General features: G+C 38.5%; 1 protein-coding gene across 4 annotated transcripts in view; it reads right to left on the bottom strand.

Moving 5' to 3' along the window:
- Positions 1-1,017: 1,017 nt before the first annotated feature.
- MORC3 (MORC family CW-type zinc finger 3) overlaps positions 1,018-20,451 on the bottom strand; it is a 35,581-nt gene continuing 16,147 nt past the window's right edge. For 3 of the 4 annotated variants that reach the window (XM_030019893.2, XM_030019894.2, XM_041124861.1), the window contains 12 exons: positions 18,414-18,561; positions 17,075-17,206; positions 16,684-16,803; positions 16,168-16,265; positions 11,730-11,834; positions 11,497-11,619; positions 11,286-11,360; positions 10,392-10,434; positions 8,873-9,060; positions 7,444-8,284; positions 6,807-6,970; positions 1,018-3,570 (listed from right to left, as the gene is read on the bottom strand). In XM_030019893.2, the coding sequence (XP_029875753.1) occupies positions 3,417-3,570; positions 6,807-6,970; positions 7,444-8,284; positions 8,873-9,060; positions 10,392-10,434; positions 11,286-11,360; positions 11,497-11,619; positions 11,730-11,834; positions 16,168-16,265; positions 16,684-16,803; positions 17,075-17,206; positions 18,414-18,561 (2,191 nt within the window). In that variant the 3' untranslated portion in view covers positions 1,018-3,416. The remainder of the gene's footprint in view (positions 3,571-6,806; positions 6,971-7,443; positions 8,285-8,872; positions 9,061-10,391; positions 10,435-11,285; positions 11,361-11,496; positions 11,620-11,729; positions 11,835-16,167; positions 16,266-16,683; positions 16,804-17,074; positions 17,207-18,413; positions 18,562-20,451) is intronic. The other variant, XM_041124860.1, reaches the window with a different exon arrangement.

The following is a 20,451-nucleotide window of genomic DNA, read 5'->3' as shown; positions in this document are numbered from 1 at the left end:
GAAAACCTTGAGCTTTGTTAACAGTATGCACAAAGAGATAAGAAGCCTTGAGTTCTGCTGAGCTTTGTGATTAAAACCTGCCAGGACCAGCTAACTAGGAAGAAGAGATGAACCACCCGAGATGACCTGCACTGCGCATGCCTTAAGAGAGAGTTCAATTAGCGGACACCAAGAACATGACCACCAGAGGGTTTCAAAGACCCCAAAAGACCACCGACCCATTTAATAGCACATGCCCCAAAGGGCGGACACTATGTAAATAATTTCTGGGAAATAACATGAATATGTACAACCGTTCCGGGAAATGTAATCAATATGTATATATTAGAACAATAGAAGCGTTGCTTGCTCTAGGTAACGGTATGCACGCTAGGAGGAACTATCCCCCGTGCATCCAGCACTGCAATAAAGAATGCCTGCTTTCTAAAAAACCTCCAAAATTGAGTCTTAGAGAGTTTCTTTGACCGGCTGGCTTTTTCGGTAACACTTGCACACTGCCGCCTCTTTATTAGTCGTCTGTATTAGATGATCAAGTACTGGTCAGGGAAGAACGGCCTGCCTCAGCCACAAAAATACCTGGAAGAACTTGAGCCTCTCATGCTGGGGGACTGATCAGCTAGCCTACAGGTAACATTTCAGAAGGAGAGCTGATCCGATCTGATCCAAGAGCTTACTGACACCCAAGGAGGTAGGTGGTCTCACCTCCCTAACTCTTACCTTTGCATTCCCGTCACTTCCGCCTTAGTACCCCAAAGACAACAGCTCTCTAACAAGGCCTTGAAAAACAGTTTTGTCCCAAATCCTCTTACAGTAACAGTCTTGTCATTGGGTAAGAGAATTCCCCATACAAAACCAACCGTCTGAAGAAGCACAGCCAGTCAGCTGGTCTGGGGCTCAGTTAGGATGTCCACCTGCTCTGAGGGCATGCTTGGTGTGCCCAAGTCTTCTGCTCAACACCAGACTGAGCTGGCTTTCTTGTAAGACCGAACACTTAAAATAAGGCAGAAACATTAGGCATTCTGCATAGTATTTATTTATAAACAAAAACATTGCATTTGATCACATACAAGTTTTGATCCAGCAAACTCAGATTTATATATTGTTTTTTATTTTTTAATTTTTTTTACAAAAAATACATTTTAACAAGTAAATAAAAACCATTTCCATTAGTCCACTGTTCTCCAAAGTGTAAATGTACAGGGTAAATTTGCCATTTTTAATATAGACATATGCTATATTTTGCCAGTTGTCTATAAGAAACTCAGCTACAGAGTCTGATGAAACATAATAAATAATGATTAAGAAATGGAAAACTACACACCAATAAATGGAAAATATAAACTTTTTAAAAGTCATACAAACAGTTATATTACAGCCACCTCTTCAAAAATCAAACATTCAATTTATCCATTATAAAGTACAACAGTATTGCATTACCCTTATTGGCATATTAGAATAGATAGCATCTTAAAATTGAAATACTGCCCATCAAAAACTGACTGAACTACAACTAAGAGGAACATAATCTAATTAAATCAGGACAGTAGCAGTGCAAAAGCCAAAAATGTTGGCTTTATAAAAAAAAGATACTTCCAAGGAATGAACATACTGAACGCTATTTCATGATTTTTTTTTTTAATTTTGTTTTTTTTTATTTTTTTAAAAGCAAGAACCATTCTTCTTGATCACGGTTTGGATGACAAATACCACCTCAGAGTAAAAGGTGGATTTGCTATCTTTGACGCCTCTCTTCTCATTCCTGATGACTTCAAAAGAAAAACATATAATTGGCTGAGGATACTGTCACCACTGTAACAGTGACTTTTCTCAGTACCATTTCTTCCAGGAAGTTTTTACATGAGCATTAGAGCATAGAACTAGTGGCTTAAGAGTCACTATAAACCATTTATGGAAATAAAAAATGGGGTGGGGAAGAGGTACTCCCCTATCTTGCCTATAATAAAAGAAGTCTAAACTTTAAGATAGCGTGAATGAGTTATATTTGAACATTTTCAGCTTTAGCTTACTCTGTAGTAGTTAACACCACAGATAAGGAAACATGCCTCCTTTTCAAAGTACTTCCATTCAACTAGTTAATCAAGGATTTAGTAGTCTGACTCATCTGTACTCAGCATGGTACATTCTGATAGGAAGGTAAGTTTCCGCGAGCCGAATCTCAGGACCCTCGCATCTCAGCCTGAAAGACTCCAAGGCAGACTATACGTTTAATACTGCAATGATTTGATTTTTGAGATTATATATATAAGCATTTGTATACATCACAGAACCTCTATGTCAAACCTGTTCAGCACTGGGCTTCCCTGAAAAAAGGCCTTCAGGTCTCAAAAGGCGGTGTTTGATGCAGAGCAGAGGTTGCCCAGGAATCCTACCTAGCTTTGGATATGCCACCCCAGCTTGTTCTCTCTAATGGTCCAGCAGGATGCTTCCCATTCCACCAGCTGCCTTTGACTTCGAAAAAAGTAGGCAAGAGCTCTGTGTGAAATCTGACCATTGAAACCATGTACTGGTAACATACCTGGACTTGTGCACCAGCTCTGCTGTGTTCAAATGGGAGCTATAGGGTAGAACTGAAGATCCCTCTGACTGTGCGCAAATACAGACAGGTTCTTGGATGTAGGGAACAGCAAGCAAGTAGCAAGGGCAGGACAAAAACAGGCATGTGGTTTTCATCACTGAAAAGGCTGAAATATCCTAGACATATCCCATGGAGTTGTTTATGCTGCAAAACTATGTACAGATAATGTTCTTTAGTGACATCAAAAAATCCAAAAGGGAGTCAAAGATCACCAGTTTTCAGGATAAAACCCCTTAAAGAATTTTTCTTTTTTTGGTAGTAAAACACAAATATTACCCATATGGCCAAAATTTTCATCTACTAGTTACATTCTATCCCATTAATGCAACACACAACATTGCCAACAGCAATGAAACAATACTGTAGTATACAACAACACTACTAAGGTTTGTTCTGAGAAGGAAATCAAGGAAGGTTCTTTTCTGCATTTTTAATATATTCTACTACTTAGATTTTAGAAGAGGAAATAATTGCAAGTATTAATGCTTATATAACATCAAAAGTCAACAAAAAAGCTTTTGTAGAAAAGTATTAAGATTCCTAATAATAAAAATATTTGCAAATTTAATTACAAATACATTTTAAAAGCAAAATCCTTAATTAAGTACATCAGGGTTGGTCAATATTGACAGTTTTCCTTTAAGAGGAAGTGAAGGTAACACCCACTGCATCTGTGGGAACATCTAAACGTGTAGAGTATATACACTTATTGATTAAACTATGTCAAATATATAAAGTGAAGAAGCAGTATATACAATTTTGAACCTACATAAAGGTTATAATGGAAGATCAGGTAAGAGTCTGCTAAAATCTTAAGATATTAAGTACTACTGATTTCATGCATTTGTTCTACAACTTGCCCTAAAATTTCATCTACTACATCAATATCATAATTTACTTGCTGCAAGTCTAGATCAGGCATGATTGTAGCCAGAAGTTGTCCAACATTCACTCGAAGGGAGCGTAGTTTCAGGCTGTGAAGAAATAATTAGATATGATTAGATGTAGATGAAGTTTTAAGTTCAAATACACAGTACTTTATTTAACAAAGCTGGACTAATACTGTATACTGGAAAGGCTCTGTACATGAATTCCATAAACCAACAAAAAACCTGATGCAGTTAAAGCTGCATCAAGGTAATTTAAAAATCTACCAGTTTTTCAAAGCTGAGCCTCTCAAGTTTTAATTTTGAAGGTGTATATTCCCTTAGTTTCAAACAAATACTAAGCACTAAACTGAATTCTGCCTTTTCCAAAACAGATCAGAAATATTTCTGAATGCTTTTATTTAAGTTAGCAAATAAGCACAGGCACAATCCTTTATCCCACAACACCTTTTTATTTCTTGAAACAGTATTAAACCACAGTATTTTTATACATTTAGAAGCACAAACTACTACTGCCTATGGGAACAAAAGAAGAAAAAAGAAGAGGAGAAGGCAAGAAAGAGTAGTTTGTCCAAAGGCTTTAAAATATAAAGAGTAAATAAAGTAAGAGTTACAGTACAGGGAAAATGCTATGCCTCCTCTTTTTGCTTTCTTTCCTGGATCCCCTTGCTCTGTCCTCTTCCTGATCAAATTGTTTCCAAATCACCCATCCCTTCTCTTGAGCATTTCCTTCTACCATCAGTTTCTTTATCATCTCCAGTAGCCAGTCTTCACAGTGCCATCATATCCCAAGAGGACTTGTGGTAAAATTACTTACAAGTCCTGCATATATTTGCTAATTCTTTTAGGAAGCACAAGTCAGATGCTATAAGAAGAAAAATAAATGCTGGCAGATAAAGGGGAGATTTAACCACAGAAAAAATTAGATTGAAAGGGGTCTCTGGAAATCACCCAGTCCATTCTTCCTGCCCCCCCTTCAAAGCAGGGCTAACTCAGATCAGGTTGCTTAGGACCTTCTTGTGTTTTGAAAATCTCCAAAGATGGAGATTCCACAATCTCCCTGGGTCCCTCTTTCAGGGTTTGACTACCCTAGCTGTGAACACTTTTCTTCTCTAATATTTAAACAGAATTTTCCTTGTTGCAGCTTATGTCTATTGCCTCTCATCCTATCACTGTGCTCATGAGAAGAGCCTGGCTTCATCTTTTCTACACCCTCTCATTAGGCAGCAGAAGTGAGCAATAGGATTTCAAGGTATTCTACCCTTTGTAAGGCTATATCCCTCAGATTCCCCTTATGTATCAGATGGTCAGATGGTCCAGGCCCCTCCCTATCTTGGTGGCCCTTCAGTAGACTTGCTCCAATATACCAATGTCATTCATATACCAGGGAGCCCAAAACTGGACACAATACTCCATGTTTGGTCTCACAATCCCAACAGTAGGCAAGAATCACTTCCCTCAAACTGCTGGCTGAACTCTTGCCAATATAGCCCAGTAGGCACTGGGTTCTACCACCACAAGAGTGCACTGCTGACTTGCATTCAACTTTTAGTCCACCAGCATCACAGGCTGCCTTCTTCTAAGCTGCTTTCCTATGAGTAGTCTCCAGCTTGTTCAACTGCGTGGGGTATTTCCAACACAGGTGCAGAATTTTGCAGTTGCCTTTGTTGAATTTCCAGGAGGTTTCTTTCAGCCCATTTTTCCAATTTGTCAAGGTCCCTCAACAGCAGCCCTACTCTCCAGAGTATCAGTGGTTCCCTCCAATTTGATGTCATCATGAATTTACTGAGTTAATTTTGCTCCATCATCTAGGCCATTACTGAAGGCATTAACTGTTACTGGCCTTGATATTGATCCATGAGCTCAGCAGGCTGGCCAATTTTATGACTCCCCTCCTAGTCTACCTATCCAAACCATACCTCACAAACTTTGCTATCATAGTATTATGGCAGTCCACATTGAAAGCTTTGCTAAAATGAAGGTCCACACAGCTGTTCATCTCACTGTAAAAGGCAATGAGGCTGCAAAGGCACAATTTGCCCTCAGTAAATCCATGCTGGTTGTTCCTAAACACCTTGACTATCATGGGGCTGCAGGTCGCTTCCAGGTAGATTTGCTCCATGGTCTTCCCAGGGACTGAGGCTACACTGACCAGCCTGTAGTTCTGCCTGTCCTAAATATGGGCACGATGACTGCCTTTTTCTAGGCATCAGGAACGTGGACTGCCACAACCTTTTGAGATAGTGTTGCAAGGCCAACTCTCCATCAATTGGCCAGCTCCCTCTGATGCATCTCAACTGGTCCCATGGACTTGTGTATGTCAAATTTGCTTAAATGGTCCCTTAATTCAGTCACCTTTTATTATAGGTAATGCTTCACTCCCTAAGATCACCACTTGGCTCAGGGACGTGGGTGGCCAGAGGGCAGACCTTACCAGTAAAAACCAAGGTAAAGAAGATACTGGGTACCTAAGCAATTTGTGCCTCATGCACCTCATATCTAGCTACTAAGTACCTGCCCCACTGAGCAGCAGGCCCACATTTTTCTTAGTTCTCCTATTGCTGCTACTGTGCTTACAGAAGCCCTTCAGGTTGCCCTTCACAGGCCTGGCCAGTTTTAACTCCAGCCGAGCTCTGGCTTTCAAATCCATCCTACGTGCCCAGGCAGTGTGCCTATATTCCTGATGGACTGCTCATCCCTGCTTCCATCTGGTATGCGTACTTCTTTTCTGTCTTTGCTATTTCTATTAACCGAGAGCTGCAAGCTCTCTATTTATAAGTTTAAACCCTCATTTAGTTCAAAGATACACTCTGGACACAACCTAGTTCCATAGGATTGGTCTGCAGCAAGAAGTTCTTACAGGAAAGGTAAGTTTCAAAACGAGACCCAAACTCTTTTCAGTAGAGTATTATTGATCCAAGAAAGAAAAATAGAATATAAAAGTGAAGTTCATCTACACAGCATAAGCTAATGATCGCCTTCTTTCCTACCTCCTTTCTCTCTCCTTGTGCTACAAGTCGTGTCTAGAAATTATATAACATTTTTGATATTTTAAGAAGTGTCAGTATGGCATTCTATTGTACAATGGCCAACACTGCTCACACAAATACCCAAATCATATAAAAAACCAACCAACCAAACAAAAACCACTTCATAAAAAAAATGTTACTGAGTTAGGAGTCAAAAGAGGCAGTAGAAAAGAATTCCAAGCATCACATTTTATTATATGATAATCAGACATGACCTTCATCAAGATGATTCAGATACAATCAGCCAGTCAAAATCTTGCTTGAAATATAGTCTAGAAAGAACAAAATTGATACCTTTCTCCATCAGAAAAATTTACAGAGTCTTCTACATTACTTGTGGTAGAATCATTTGCACGTGCTACTGCTTGTGGAATCGAAGCTTTTAACTGTGCGATTTCTGCTTTGAGTTCTTCACATTGACAGGAAATCTGATTTTTTTCCACTTCTAGTAGTTCAATCTGGCAAGTAAATAAAAAATAATTTTATATATGAAATGAAATTGTGGCGGATTAAAATAAAGACAACTTATACAAATTTAAAACATTTAACTTTGTTGACTGCTTTTAATTAACTTTTCAGTGAGATTTTAAGATATGATAACCTAGACAAACTGGTTTAAAGTAGCCAGCTGTCAGTTGAACCACTGTATGTGTGCTCCCTCTAAACCTGCTCAGTCTCTCTCGTCTTGCAGTCAGAGCCACTCAGAGCCTTGCAGTCTCTCTGAAGTTTTCTTATTTCTGTCCATGGAAGCAAAAAACCAGAAGCTCCTAGGCTAATTTAGTATTTCTTCCCCCTTTTAGGTGGCTTGATTAGTTAGTGGACTGAACTATACAACACATTGTGTACTAGAACCGCTATGAAACACCCATTAAAAAAAAGCAAATGTAATTGTTAATTTGAAAGATAGATATCACTGTTTTAACAAACATACCTCGCTTTTATATCTGTCTCTCTCAATGCTGCACTTGTCCAGTTGCCTGAAAACATCATCCAGTTGCACAGCAATTTCCTCTACCTCACTCTTATTTTCACCGTCAGCACACTTGCTGCATTCAGTTTTTAAGTTCTGCAGGGTACTGCACTGTTCCTTTAGTTTTGCTATTTCTTCTAAGGCCTGTTCATAGAGAATTGTCACTTCTGCCAACTTTCTTTCATGAACCTTTTCTTCTTCAGATGAAGAAATTGTCTCAGTTGACTGATGGCACATTTCTTTTTTTACGTACTTATTATTCATTTCTAAAATCCTCTGTTCCAGCATTTCTACTTGTTTGGTTAATACTTCACATTTGTTTTGGTACATTTCTTTTTCTTTGTTTAATAATTGCAGATGATTTTTCAGTTCATTTCCAAAATCTACAGATGTCTCGGAAACATCATTAACATTGTGCTGTTTAGTTTCCATCTCTGTCCTGGGAACTTGAATATCGGTGTCATCTTCCACCTCTTCCTTTTTAACAACTATGTTTGGGAGCTCTGTCTGTGTTGATGATGTCAACTGTTCACTTTTTGATTCTGAAGTAGCTGCGCTGCAAGGTTCCCTGACATCATAGTTTTCTATCTGCTTCTCCTCTTGATCCAGATTAATACATTCAGTTTTTACTACAGGAACATCAGAATCTGCTGAAGGCTTTGGAGTACTGCTCTCCTCTAAAATAATGACATCTTCATCATCATCATCATCATCATCATCATGGTTGTTGAATGTTTTGTCATTTAATCGAGGTGTCTTTAAAGACACAGGTGTCATGCAACTAGATGTCTTCCGTTTAAGACTGAGAAGCAAAACATGAAACTGTTTATTGTATTGCTCAAAAAGTGCAAAGTCATTTGTTTCAAACTATGTTTAGTGTTTCTATAAGCATTGTTAAAAACTACCACTCAGTAACTAGAAAGGGACGTCTCCCTGCATAGTATTTTAACGTGTGTAGCCAGAGTAAATACCTTTCCTCTAAAAACAAGTGGCTGACATCCACACACTGAATTACCTTCACACACCATTTTAAAACAGACTCAGGCTCAGTATGTGCGGGAACAGCCCCCTGCACCTGTTCTTTAATGAACAGAGGTTAAGGAAAACATACTGCAGTGTGGTTAACACAATACAGTCTTTTCCTAAACAGACAAACCACTAAGCAATTTTCCTTGCCAGCGCGCAGTATTTTTTGCTGCATTCACTTTTGTACCTCACAAGGTTTCTAGGTACCTTTAATCAACCTGCTGCTTCCTATAGTCCCGAAAGTGACATATGAATTTTGGCAGCTATCACCTGAAGATGGGACTACGCCCAACACCATCATTTTCATTAACAAGTTATTAATTTTAGAAATAAATAGGAATCTACTTTGTACAGGTTCACTAACCTGTTATCAGAATCAGAATGAGGTGAAGATACTGATCTATTTAAAAGAAGCAGAGGTCTTTTGACAGAAGCATTTGATGTTTCTGGTAAAAGTGATCTTGGAACAGCTTCCTTTCCACTCATGGCTGAGAATGTTTTGAAGTCTTTACTTGAAGTCACAGGTGTTTTTAAAAACATTTCATTATTGATCTGTACGGTAATATTCATTAAGAATGAAAAGAAACAGACATTAGTAGATTCTTCAGAATAGGTTTAAGCAGTTCTCCTAAATATCTGCCAACACCTAAAACTCTGACTGACGTTTCTTATGTATAGTACAAGGATCTCCTTGAACCTGGGCTCAGTATTTTGCAATAAGAAAGGCTAAGTTAGCAAAACTTGCACATTGCAAACCCCAGTTTTCTTAACTTAATGATTGCACAACCCCTCCCCCCTCCACCCAAACTCTACTGATGTGTGTGAAGTTTTTCCTTCATGTTGGTTTAAGACATGAAACATACTAGAAAGCAGCAAGTTCTATATCGTAATTACAGACTTCTGGGAGATTTCTCAGAGGACTCTGAATGCTGTATGCCAGCTGCACACTCCTCTCCATGCACAGATTTATTGCTGTCAGAAAGCAACTTTCTGATCTTACAAGTCTTTCTCTAGAAACAGCTATTTTGAAGTACCCTGTAGAATCTCAGGCAAGAGCTCCTCCCAAGCTGCATCTCTGTCTGAAGTCTGACCATCATACACAAAGTATGGGACAGCCATCTCTATTAAAGCTGCTCATAATTAATTCAATTTGTCTAAAATGAACAATACTTTACTTTCAGAAAGTACTTTTGTACTTGGGTAAAAGTAATGGCAGAAAAATTAATGCAATGAAGTATATAGGATAAAACAGCACATGCAAAATCTCCTCTCCAGAAACAGAGTGATCTTAGGTTAGCACTTTACTTTGAAAGCAACTTAAGCTAAATCACATTTAGGAAATTTGATTCCGAGTAACAATCTAGACATTCTCATCACTCAACCATCTTGATTTGCATTTAATTTAATTTTAATTTGAGTGCCTCCTTGCAAAAGCACAGCTACTACAAGTCTGTCCATGCCCACCCCCGCCACACTTTTAAGGGCATCTTTAACTTTCATATCCTCATCACATCTCTCTACAATGAATCCACTTTCAATAATTAGCTGTCATGCCATAAAAACAGGTATGAGTGACTGACATCTTTTCTAGTACTATTTTGTGAGAGGGCTTTGTCCCTCTCAAACTCTTTAAGTACTACATAGAAAGCAACGGTGTATTTTCCATCATTGGACAGCAAAGAGGGGGGATTTTTGGTTTACTAATAGTGAGCATAACCTGTACAACCATCAAAACAAAACAGGATGTTGAACCAGTCACTTGGCCACTAGCTAAAGCAAACTCTTAACACAAAGCCTGGCCTATTTGATCAAACCGCATAGTATTGTTGCCAGCAAGAATAACTCTGCAACCAAAGTCAGTTCCTATCAACTTCAGGAGTTACCTGGTGGCTGTACTCTAGTCGCTTCTTCAGTTTTTCCCTGTCTCTTCACAGCAGCGAGGAAAAAAAAATTAAGAGCTTAGATTCAAAATGTTAATTCATTATTAAACCAAACCAACCTCAAAAACTAAAAGCAAACACAACACTCCTTATCTCAGCTAGATACAATAAAGTTCTAATGAACATATTCTGGTTTATTGAATGAAAATTTTCTGCACAAACTTAGAAGCTAGTATAGCTTAAAGTTAGTTTCACTTCAAACAAGTTTTCTCTCAGATTAAGATTTAAAATTGAAAAAAAACCCAAACTCCCACTTCTAGAATGCTAGCCAGCATTAGCTAAAATTATCCAAGTCAGTTTTTTTCCATACACCTTAGCTAAGAATCCTCTCTCTTATTCTTAAATAAATGTATTGAGGTATTCAGCTGCTTCAGTGTGGACCTTGAAAACAATAGTTACCTAGACAAGGTCTCCTAACAGCCCTAGTAGCTTGCTGCTCTAACATCCCAAACTGTCCTCATATTGCTTAGTACTAGGAAACAATGCCCCTCTGAGAGCTGTACTTGAACACCAATTGCTACATTGCTCTCCTTAGTAGTTATTAAATGAGAGAGGCCCCTTTCGTTACCACTTTCCTAATTTTGATTTAGGAGGGCAAACAGGCATTAAGTCAAAGAGAGAAATTTGAATGTAATGTCAACATGCTAGTAACAGAGAAAAGAATAGTGCTATTCACCTATTGACTGCTACAATCAAGTCTTGATTTCAGGGCACTATTTTCTGACTGGATATATTCCCAGAAGAGTTGCAATTATACCACAGGCAAGAGAAAAGGGCATTTAGTTTTCACATTCCTTTTCTAGTGTTGAGACACTTGTAAGAAAGTCTAGTACTCACTTTTTCTTGTAAGTCTTCTCATATGTAGGATGTATTAAGTCATCATCTTCTGGTTCTTCTGGCACATTACAATTCCTGAGTCGAGGAGAAAAAAAAAAAAAAACAAACCCAAAACCCCCATGACAAAAAGAGCTTAACATCCATGCTTACAACAGGTGATAAAATAAGAACTAGAAGCAGTATTTAGATATCCATCAAAATCTAATTTTACCGGAATTGTGGGTCAGGGTTCAGTGAGCAGTACCACTTTTCTGGCAAGTGCTCTATTCCATCTGGCAGCTTCCGCCATTTCAGACATGCATCACACTGTACCCATGTCTGATCAGGCTGTTTTCTGTGATGGAAAAAATATCAGAATGTTCACATGAAAAGTTCATTTTCATGACTGAGTGTAAAACAGTAATAACAGTATGTAAAATTCTTTTATTTTGAAGTGATACTCACTGTATCTCCTCAACTGGCAAAGCTAATGGATATTCTTCATTTTTCTTTGTTTTCATTTCATTCCAGTAATCATTAAGCTTTTCTCCTAATGCTGCTATTGTAAGTCTAAAAAGAAAAGTTTTTAAAAGACCATCTTAAATAATCAAATGCTAGCACAGAAAGAACCTTTTTAAACTACAGTGAAAGAGCAAACGTATGAACCACTCTAATATTTCTATTGCACAACAGTTAAGCTTTTTGCTTTTAGAAAATCCTAGAAACTAGGAATTGTGTGAAGTCATGTTTGTCAGCAAAGAAATTACTGGAAAGATGAGTTGCAGCACAGACAAAGACTGAAATCAAGAGTGCTCAATTCAGAAGCACTGTGAATGTGCAGTGCAAACCCTGAAGCTACCTCACCAATTCAACCTCAATCATAGAAGAAAAAAGTACAAACCCACCTCTGTCAATCCAGTGTATGTATTAGTATATGTGTATGTGTATTTGTAGATGTATTTGCGTATGTCAATCCTAGCTGTGTATTTGGCTGATGTTTCTGTACATCCATTAACTGCAGGTTCATGACTACTCTATGCTGATGTACAACAATACTACATTGAGACTGCAAGCACACGATCACTTTAACGTAGTATAAAGTCTACATGCTTCTAAAAGGAGCAGGCCAGTCTTACCCTAGGTTAATTTTTAGCTGGATTAGTTTCCTGATCGGGGCTCATAGTGCAGCTCAATGACTACTAGAGCTGGCACACACAGGAGGGAGTGGTGCAGAAGAAGAACAACAAGCCCCACAGGTGAGGTAGAGATAAGACTGCCTCTTGTCAGCATGCTGAATTTACGTCAGAGTAAAGTTGCTGCACAACCAAAGCCTGAAAGTTAGTCCCTCCCTGCTTCGCTTAGTCCAACACCTACACCACCCTGTCCCTTGAACTAACACAAATGTTTGTGCAGTGAACTAATCTGACCTAGAGTGTTTTGATCTAGATCACCTCTGAACCCAAGTCATGAATTTCTGTGCCAAAAAAAGGAAGCACCACAAGGGCAGAAATGAGCAGCAATGCATGGATGGGATCACACCTCTCTTCAGAAGAGGGAAGAAGGGCAGGTCAGCTTACACTGATCATGAAATTACAGCATCAGTTTTACGTTTCTGTTTTGGGCTGGAAAGTTACATTTTGAAAACCTGTAGTACTCTTTGCAGAAAAACCATTCTAAAAGATCTTTCAAGTGTAGTATCTCTATGCCCACATTACAAGTGTTTTTAAAAAGAAACAAGTAAAAAGCATTCGATGCTCACTGTGCCAGCCTGTAGGAACATAGTGCAAACCTTGGTCAACACCAATGACTGTCCTACAGTGTTGCTAATTCCTCACCCTCTGTCAAGGGAACTGTTAGTGCCACCACACCGGTAATGGTTCAGGGAACATCTGTATTGAAAAAATCTGATCTGCTTTACCATGTGTTCTTAACAGCTCTGCTAGCACAATGGTAATAGAAACACGGGAACTGCTTAAAGCTGGCAATACCACTGCAAAGAGCAGCACAAACTGTTGGTACCATTTAAAGATACAGACAGATTGAACCGTAGTGGCTGTAGCAGCCATCAGGCTTGCTGCTCCTCCTCCAGAGGGCTGCTGTTTCAACAGCACGAATGACCAGATTTATCTTCCTATAGCCCCTCAGCCGCTGCAATTAACAGCTCTGTTTATTACAGCACTCTGGTGTGGTTTCTGGGTTATCTTTATATGCAGAGCTGCATATAAATCAGCAATTCAGGAAAGGTGTTGTGGACAGCTCAGCTTGCCAGTGGAAGCTGAACCACAACTCATTGAAGGTCAAAACACACAGCTTGAAAAAGGTAATGACTTCTCTTGCCAAAGTTTACCCCACCTGTGTTTGCAAGTCAATACCTTAAATTTCTAAGTCCACACTGAAAGCAAGTGTTAGGGCACACAGAAGTGCCTGCTCCTTTAAGGGCATATGGTCAAAGAAGCCATAAACAAGAACATACAGAGACAAACCTGACTGTCAAGGGAGGTAGTGATAAGAACAAACCTGGTCGGTCACACTAACTGGTAAGGATATATGGAGTGTGAGAATGTTTATTTTTTCTGTTGGGAGGATAAGGAAAGGGAAGGGGACAAACACAGAGAGTCACAAAACCCAATCAATTAGCATTAACAAAGACAATAACCAGAAACAAACCTGGTCAGTCACACTAACTGACGGGCTATCAAGAAACTGCAGGCAAACTGGGATTTTGCAACTGATAAGGATGCAAACCTGAGGGTCCAAGATGTTTGGAGGGGGTCAGTGGAACTATGCCAACTGATGAAGCAATGTGCATAGGGAAGGGGGAGCAGGGAGGAACAAAGGGAGGGGTAAATAGAAAAGGGTATAAAAGGAGTTGGTTGCATGTAAAACAGGTTTGGTCAGTACAGTTGTCTGGCTGAGCCCTGTGCCTGATCACCGCAGTCTGTCCTACCTTGTTGTATCTTCTTATTTAATATTTTCTTAACTCTCTACATAACCTCATTCTCTAGCCCAAGTGTATGTGTATGGCAAGGACTAAGTGCCAGCTACTGGTGAGAGCTCTGTGTGTTTGAGTGGATTTGGTGCCAACTCCTGGAGTCAAAACCGGGTGTGTGGTGTCAGCTGCAAGCACAAGTGGGGGTCTCAGCTACCACCCACTGAGGCATGAATGGTGTGTACTCCCAAAAAAAGTTCCTGGGGTGGACCAGCATGAGTGAGGGACTCAGTGCTGGCAGCTAGAGCAGGACTGTGGGTCACAGCCCATGTGCCTGGTGCTGGCTGCTGGTGGGGGGACAAATGACTGCATCTTCTCCAGTCCCGGTGAGCTGGTGTGCATGTGTATTTGCTAGCAAACTCCAAACTTGACTCAGCAGTGAATAGGAGACCACAAGTCCAGCCAGGGCTATCAGGCAGGCAAGGGCTCATGCTGGCATACCCAGGGAGACTTGCAAATATGGAGTGTCTGTGTGAGCGTGAGCCAACATCAAACTGTACTAGCCAGCGCACAGGGGACCTGTGAAGCAGGTAACAGGGCCTGGGATCCAGGCAGGGGTACAAGGAGGACAGAGGGGTCGTGCTGGTACTCAGGGGATCCACAAATGTGCACATGCTTGTGAACCTAGAGTGTCATGTGTGTGCCTTCACTGTGAGCTTCTATCTCTACAAGCCAAAGAGGAGGAAGGGGACTTGGCTGTTTGTGTTTTAAGTGAGTCCTATATGTAGGTGCACCTTGTCTGCAGCAGTCTGTGTAACCAGCCATTTCAGTGTCCTCTGTGTGTCTGCCTCTGGGACACGTGCTCAGCTTTGCTACTGGTTGAACCTGAAAACAGGAAAGTGGCAGTCGCATCCCTCAGCCTGGGCAGAAACCCTGGGTCCCCAGGCTGGGCTCCAGTGGCTGTGCAGGAGGAAGTCCTGGGACAGAGCTGCTGGAGGAGGTGGCTGCTCCTAATACCCCTTAACATGAAGCAGCACAGAAAACAGAAAATAGCCTTGTCATCATGAAAGGAAAGAAAGTAATGCAGAGCAGAACAATTCTCAAGGTTTGTATTCAGATAATTTTCCCTGGGCAGTTTTTACACCTTAGCCTGAAAACTGCTTAGGGAACTCATCCCCTCTAGCCTTTCCTCCCCGACATGCCTCCTTCCACAATGCCAGCACAACTGATTCACAGCAAAGCAGTGTGAACAGACTAGGAAATTCACCTGGCTTAAAAACAATTATAATTTCTGAAAATTTTAGGTCAGACTAGGTTCCCAATCTGGTTCACAGTTTAACTATAGGAAATATCACACTAGATACTGACTGATGGAATGGATAGAGATATGTGAAAAAGTGGCAACCCTGAGTTAGAAACAAAAACTGAAACAGTGTCCTAAATCACTGCTGCCTTCAGGATGTCAGGTATTTTAAATGCTCTATCAAGTAGCAGAGGATTTGAGGGCATTCAAGTCCACTCTTAGGAAAGAAATTGAAAAGAAGGGCTCAAAAATATCCAATAAAGCTTTTCCAAAAAAAGACCAAACAAAATGTGTTATGAAAAAAAGTTAATAGTGTAGGATTCATGTATCACAATTTTAGTCATATGCCATACAACCATCCACATGTCAGTGAGTTATTCTGTGCCCATTTTACAATCAGTGAGGGGAAGAATTGCCACCAACCACTTTTAGAGCACTTGCTTTAAAATGATGTGTATCATACGCTAGACTTCACTGACTGCACAATGAATGCAGTATGACCAGTGTATATGTAAACAACCCACCCCTACTGTTCAGAACAGTCATGCAGTTTAATGATGGAACATAAGCTTTTATTCTTACTACTTAGAAAAGAAGAAGGCTTTATTGTCTAGTATGTCACAGTGAACAACACTATTCAACAGACAGTCTACATAAAAAAATACATTTACCTGTATTCATTTGTGTAGTCAAAATCTTGTTTATTATGAGTTGGTTTTAGGAAGTTGCATTCAATAATCCCAACTACACCAACACCCATGTTGTTTGCCTGTAAGAAATTAAGATCTATCAGGAAAAACAATATATATTCTATGCTAATACTGCAAGAGTTTGTCAGATGCAATTATAAGCTATATATACACTAGGTAAAAACTCCTCCTCTCCAAAAAGAAACTCTTGACACAAACCCCCTAAACAAAAAAAAATCCTCTGTTCCACCCCTCTTTTTGTCCTGAAAGATATGCCCAGGCCCATATTTTGTGTATCAAGCTTACTTTCAAAAACAAACATTAAAACAACTGCATACAATTTAATACGATTTTTAACTGCTGTACAAACTAAAAAAGGTGGTTTTATAAAGGATACATTAGTATCCTCGTTTCCATCTGTATTCTTTTTTAAAATCAGCCTTTGAGTGAAAATGATTTCTAAAGATTTTTAAATATTTTTGAGCTTTAATTTCTTACCTTTAACTGACAGCCAACTCTTTCATAAGCTTTGATGAGTCTGTTTTTATGGTACATCATTATTCCATAATGATCTTTGTTTCTGCAGTTAAATCCAAAAGTAATTCTTACTGTTTTAGCCTTTTACCAGATATTAAGGAAAAATCTCATTAATCTCAGGTAACACAAAAAATATAGTTACTCTGAGTGTTCCTTCTAAATTGGGTCCTGGAACTTTCTTTTTTTATGCTGAGATAATTTCTTCAGTATGTATTTACAAAAAAAAAAAAAAAAAAGAAAAATAAATCACATTAGTTTAACTGCAACTTACCCAGCAGAATCCAGACAGCTTACATAAAAAGTCACATCATTAAATTCAGCATGCAATGATGTAAATATTAGCAAAGGATACATTCAGAAATTTTGGTCTATATATATCACGTTCAATGAAGGCAAGGCTTTTCGAAACCAGCTGTGTTTTCACTTTCTGTCCTCGCAGAATGATCTGCATTGTTGGCTTCAGATACAAAATACTGCAATAAGCCTACAAAACATAGAGTAACTGCTGTTACTAAAAAAAAAAAACCCCAAAACATCAAGATATGAATATTTTTACAATACACATTATCTTTAGGAAGAGAAACTCAAGTTTTAATTAAATTTTATGAAATGTGTTTTTTTCCAACTTGAATCTGGAAAAATAGGTAATGCAAGTGTGCATAATAAGCATACATATATCACAAATTAAATAACAACTGAAGGACAACTTTTATGAATACAAGTTAACTGGGTGTCTGAAGATGCATTTTTACCACTAAAAGAGCTCTCAAACACACAAGCCTCTCTTTTTTTATCCCCTACTGACAGCTTAAAAATTATATTACAACCTTCAAAATAACAAAAAAAAGTGTGTTAACTTTGTTCCAAACAACTGCATATTATCATAGCTTGATAATAGCTATGCAATATTCTTATAAACCTGTAGATCTATGAATTTTAATTTGCATTTCATTTATCATTATATTTACAAATTTTAGTAATTGAAGTGGATATAGGACTTCAATGAGTCTTAGAATAATTGAAGGTTTTAGTTCAACTGGAATAATACTTTTGAATATTATCCACAGAGGTGCCCAGAACACCCACTAATTCCAGATGTCCCTTCTTACAAAAAGAAGACTTCAAAGCTTATGAATCAATAGTGGAGACAATGGTTGTATCAATTAGCCTACAGAAAAGCCTTGTCCCTGTCTCCCTGCATGTATTCAAACAACAGAGCTGCTTCCCAATTCCTTTACCTCTTTTTGAAACCTAGAAATGACACTGTTTTAAAAGATCCACATGGGGATAGCATCAGTGCTATATGCACGTATACCTGCACTACGATGGACTGTTTACTGTGCTGACAACCACACACCCCCAATTTAATTTCTGAAGCTACTGATTGCATTTCTTTCTTAATCCTTAGTGGATAATGATGGCTACATTTAACAGCAAAAGTTATGTACAAGACTACATAAATCCCAGTAATTTTCTTCTAAATAAACAGCAACTGTTTACACAAGTTCACAAATACATTCCACCTTCAATTTTCAAAATTAGTGTTGACATATTGCCCTAACATTTAAATTCTAACATTTGTCCTCCCCCAGTCAACACTTCTGTAGTATAGTACATTACACTAAAAAAAAACCATACACCCTCCAGCTTCCAAAAGTAAACAAACAAATTTTAAAAGATGTTATACATACTCGCAGTGAGTAGTCACTTTCTGGAACAATCTGGTCCAGTCTCTCTTGTTTTTTGTATCCTCTTTTGCCTGTTTCATCTAAGTCTTCTGGAATTCTGATGTCGTATTTATCCTTGTCAAAGTCAAACTCTGTTTTTTCATTTTTATCTCTAAGAAATAAGATTTTAAAAAAATATACTAATTACGGAAAAAAGAAAAGCCACCACAAGATAAGATGTTGTGGCACATCCAGCGGGTATCACAAGGACGCAAGAGAAAGGGAATTCCTTTGAGCCATGCTGGTTTTCCTCACAGATTTGCTAAAATTCACATAAACAAAGTTCACCAGTTCCTTTCTGATATCCAAGGAATACAAGTGAAGTGATAGCAAGTGAGACATTGATGAATTCTAATTTGAACAGGTCACACTTCAAAAATAAAAGCTGTCAGTATCAGTTTTAAATTCTGGATGGACCAAGACACATGCATACCTTCTAAACACAAAATTTCGGAACACTACAGATTGCCTTCCTAAGATTTTTAATGCTGCAAAAATGACACCACAGCTTTCCAACTCAATAATTATCACAATTTCTTATTGGACCACTCACTACATGTATACACTATATTTAGTTGCAGATATATACATTGCAGTATACTGGCAGTACCTTTGCACACAACATTGAGATATATCATAGTTGGCAGAAATATTCCAGAAATAAAGTCTTTTAATACTGAAACAGCTCTGTTTTTTTTTTAAAGTAGATTTCATTGCAACTTATGAGAAACAACATGAATCCCGCCAAAAGTGTTCTTTCCCACAACTTCCATGAACACACTCCGAAATTCAGAACATGAACGTTATCCTGCGCAGTCAGCTGAGTTCACAGTATTTTCTTTTGCTCAAGCAATGACATGATGCACATTCCTAAAAATGTTCATATCTAAAACCAAATGAAAGTCTACTTGGGCAATGCAAATTAGTTTCTGAAGTGTAAAGGAGGTAAATTTTTTCTTATGGAGCAGGTGGCAAGGGAAAACAACCAGAATCAGTAATACATTTGTTACCTCCAGCTTTCTTATGTTAAAATCTCCTAAGCTAAAAGTGATTCAGGGCTCTAATACTTGCAAGAAATTAATGAAATAAAAAACCCCCAAACTTTTCACCTGCTATAATTGACTGTAACATTTAATCTATACTCATCCAGGTGTGGCTTCCTGCCCCCCCTCCCCCCCCCCGCCTTTTTCTGATAGGCAACAACAAAGATAAGAAACTGAAAACCAAGCTAGTTTCTTGCCAAATCCATAGGACCGAAACAGTTCAAAATTGTTTCCTATGGATACCTTGTTATTTCAGGTATTTAAAACTACAGTAAGCTAAACACTTAAGAACACAGTACAAGACAACATATTCCCAACCAATTAGTGCTGTCACAGTTAAAGACATGCTAAAGCTTTTCTGGACAGACCATCAGACAGGTTCCCTGCTAATAAGGCAGAAGCAAAAACGTGAAAGAAAGGGAAACAAGATGGGAATTGATGACACCCATCTGCCACTGCTACAGCATTAGCTGTTTAAAGAAAAAAAAAAAAAAGGCAAAAAGCAAGTCAAAGCTAGAAAAGGCTGGAAATCTATACTGCCATGAACAATCCCACAGAGTCAAGTAGATAAATAAGATAAATACACACAACTGTATGTATTTACTTGGATTTCTATTTATTTTATGATAAACAGTTAAGAAGTTTAGAAAGGTCTAGATCACTCTAGAAGGATACTGCTGACTCCAAACTTAAAAAGCCAGTAATACTTGCCTGTACATACAAATATTTTGTGTTTGAATTTTTGCATTTGTAATTTTATAGGTCTGAAATAACAGATTTATAATTTATCTATTTCAATCTTCCTTCTGAAAAAAGCAACAGTATCTTATCAAAGTCCTTTACATTCTCCTTCCTTCTGCTTTGTTACTTGAGATATTAGCAACAGTTCTCATGCAACATTACAGCCCTTCAACCATGCAAGTTTGAGTCTAGTTTCCCAGTTACAGCTAACTGTCCAC

The sequence above is a fragment of the Aquila chrysaetos genome, chromosome 7 (assembly GCF_900496995.4).
Source record: "Aquila chrysaetos chrysaetos chromosome 7, bAquChr1.4, whole genome shotgun sequence".
Lineage (NCBI taxonomy): Eukaryota > Metazoa > Chordata > Aves > Accipitriformes > Accipitridae > Aquila > Aquila chrysaetos.
Note: the sequence above shows the minus strand (reverse complement) of the source record. Positions and strands in the feature narration are given on the sequence as shown.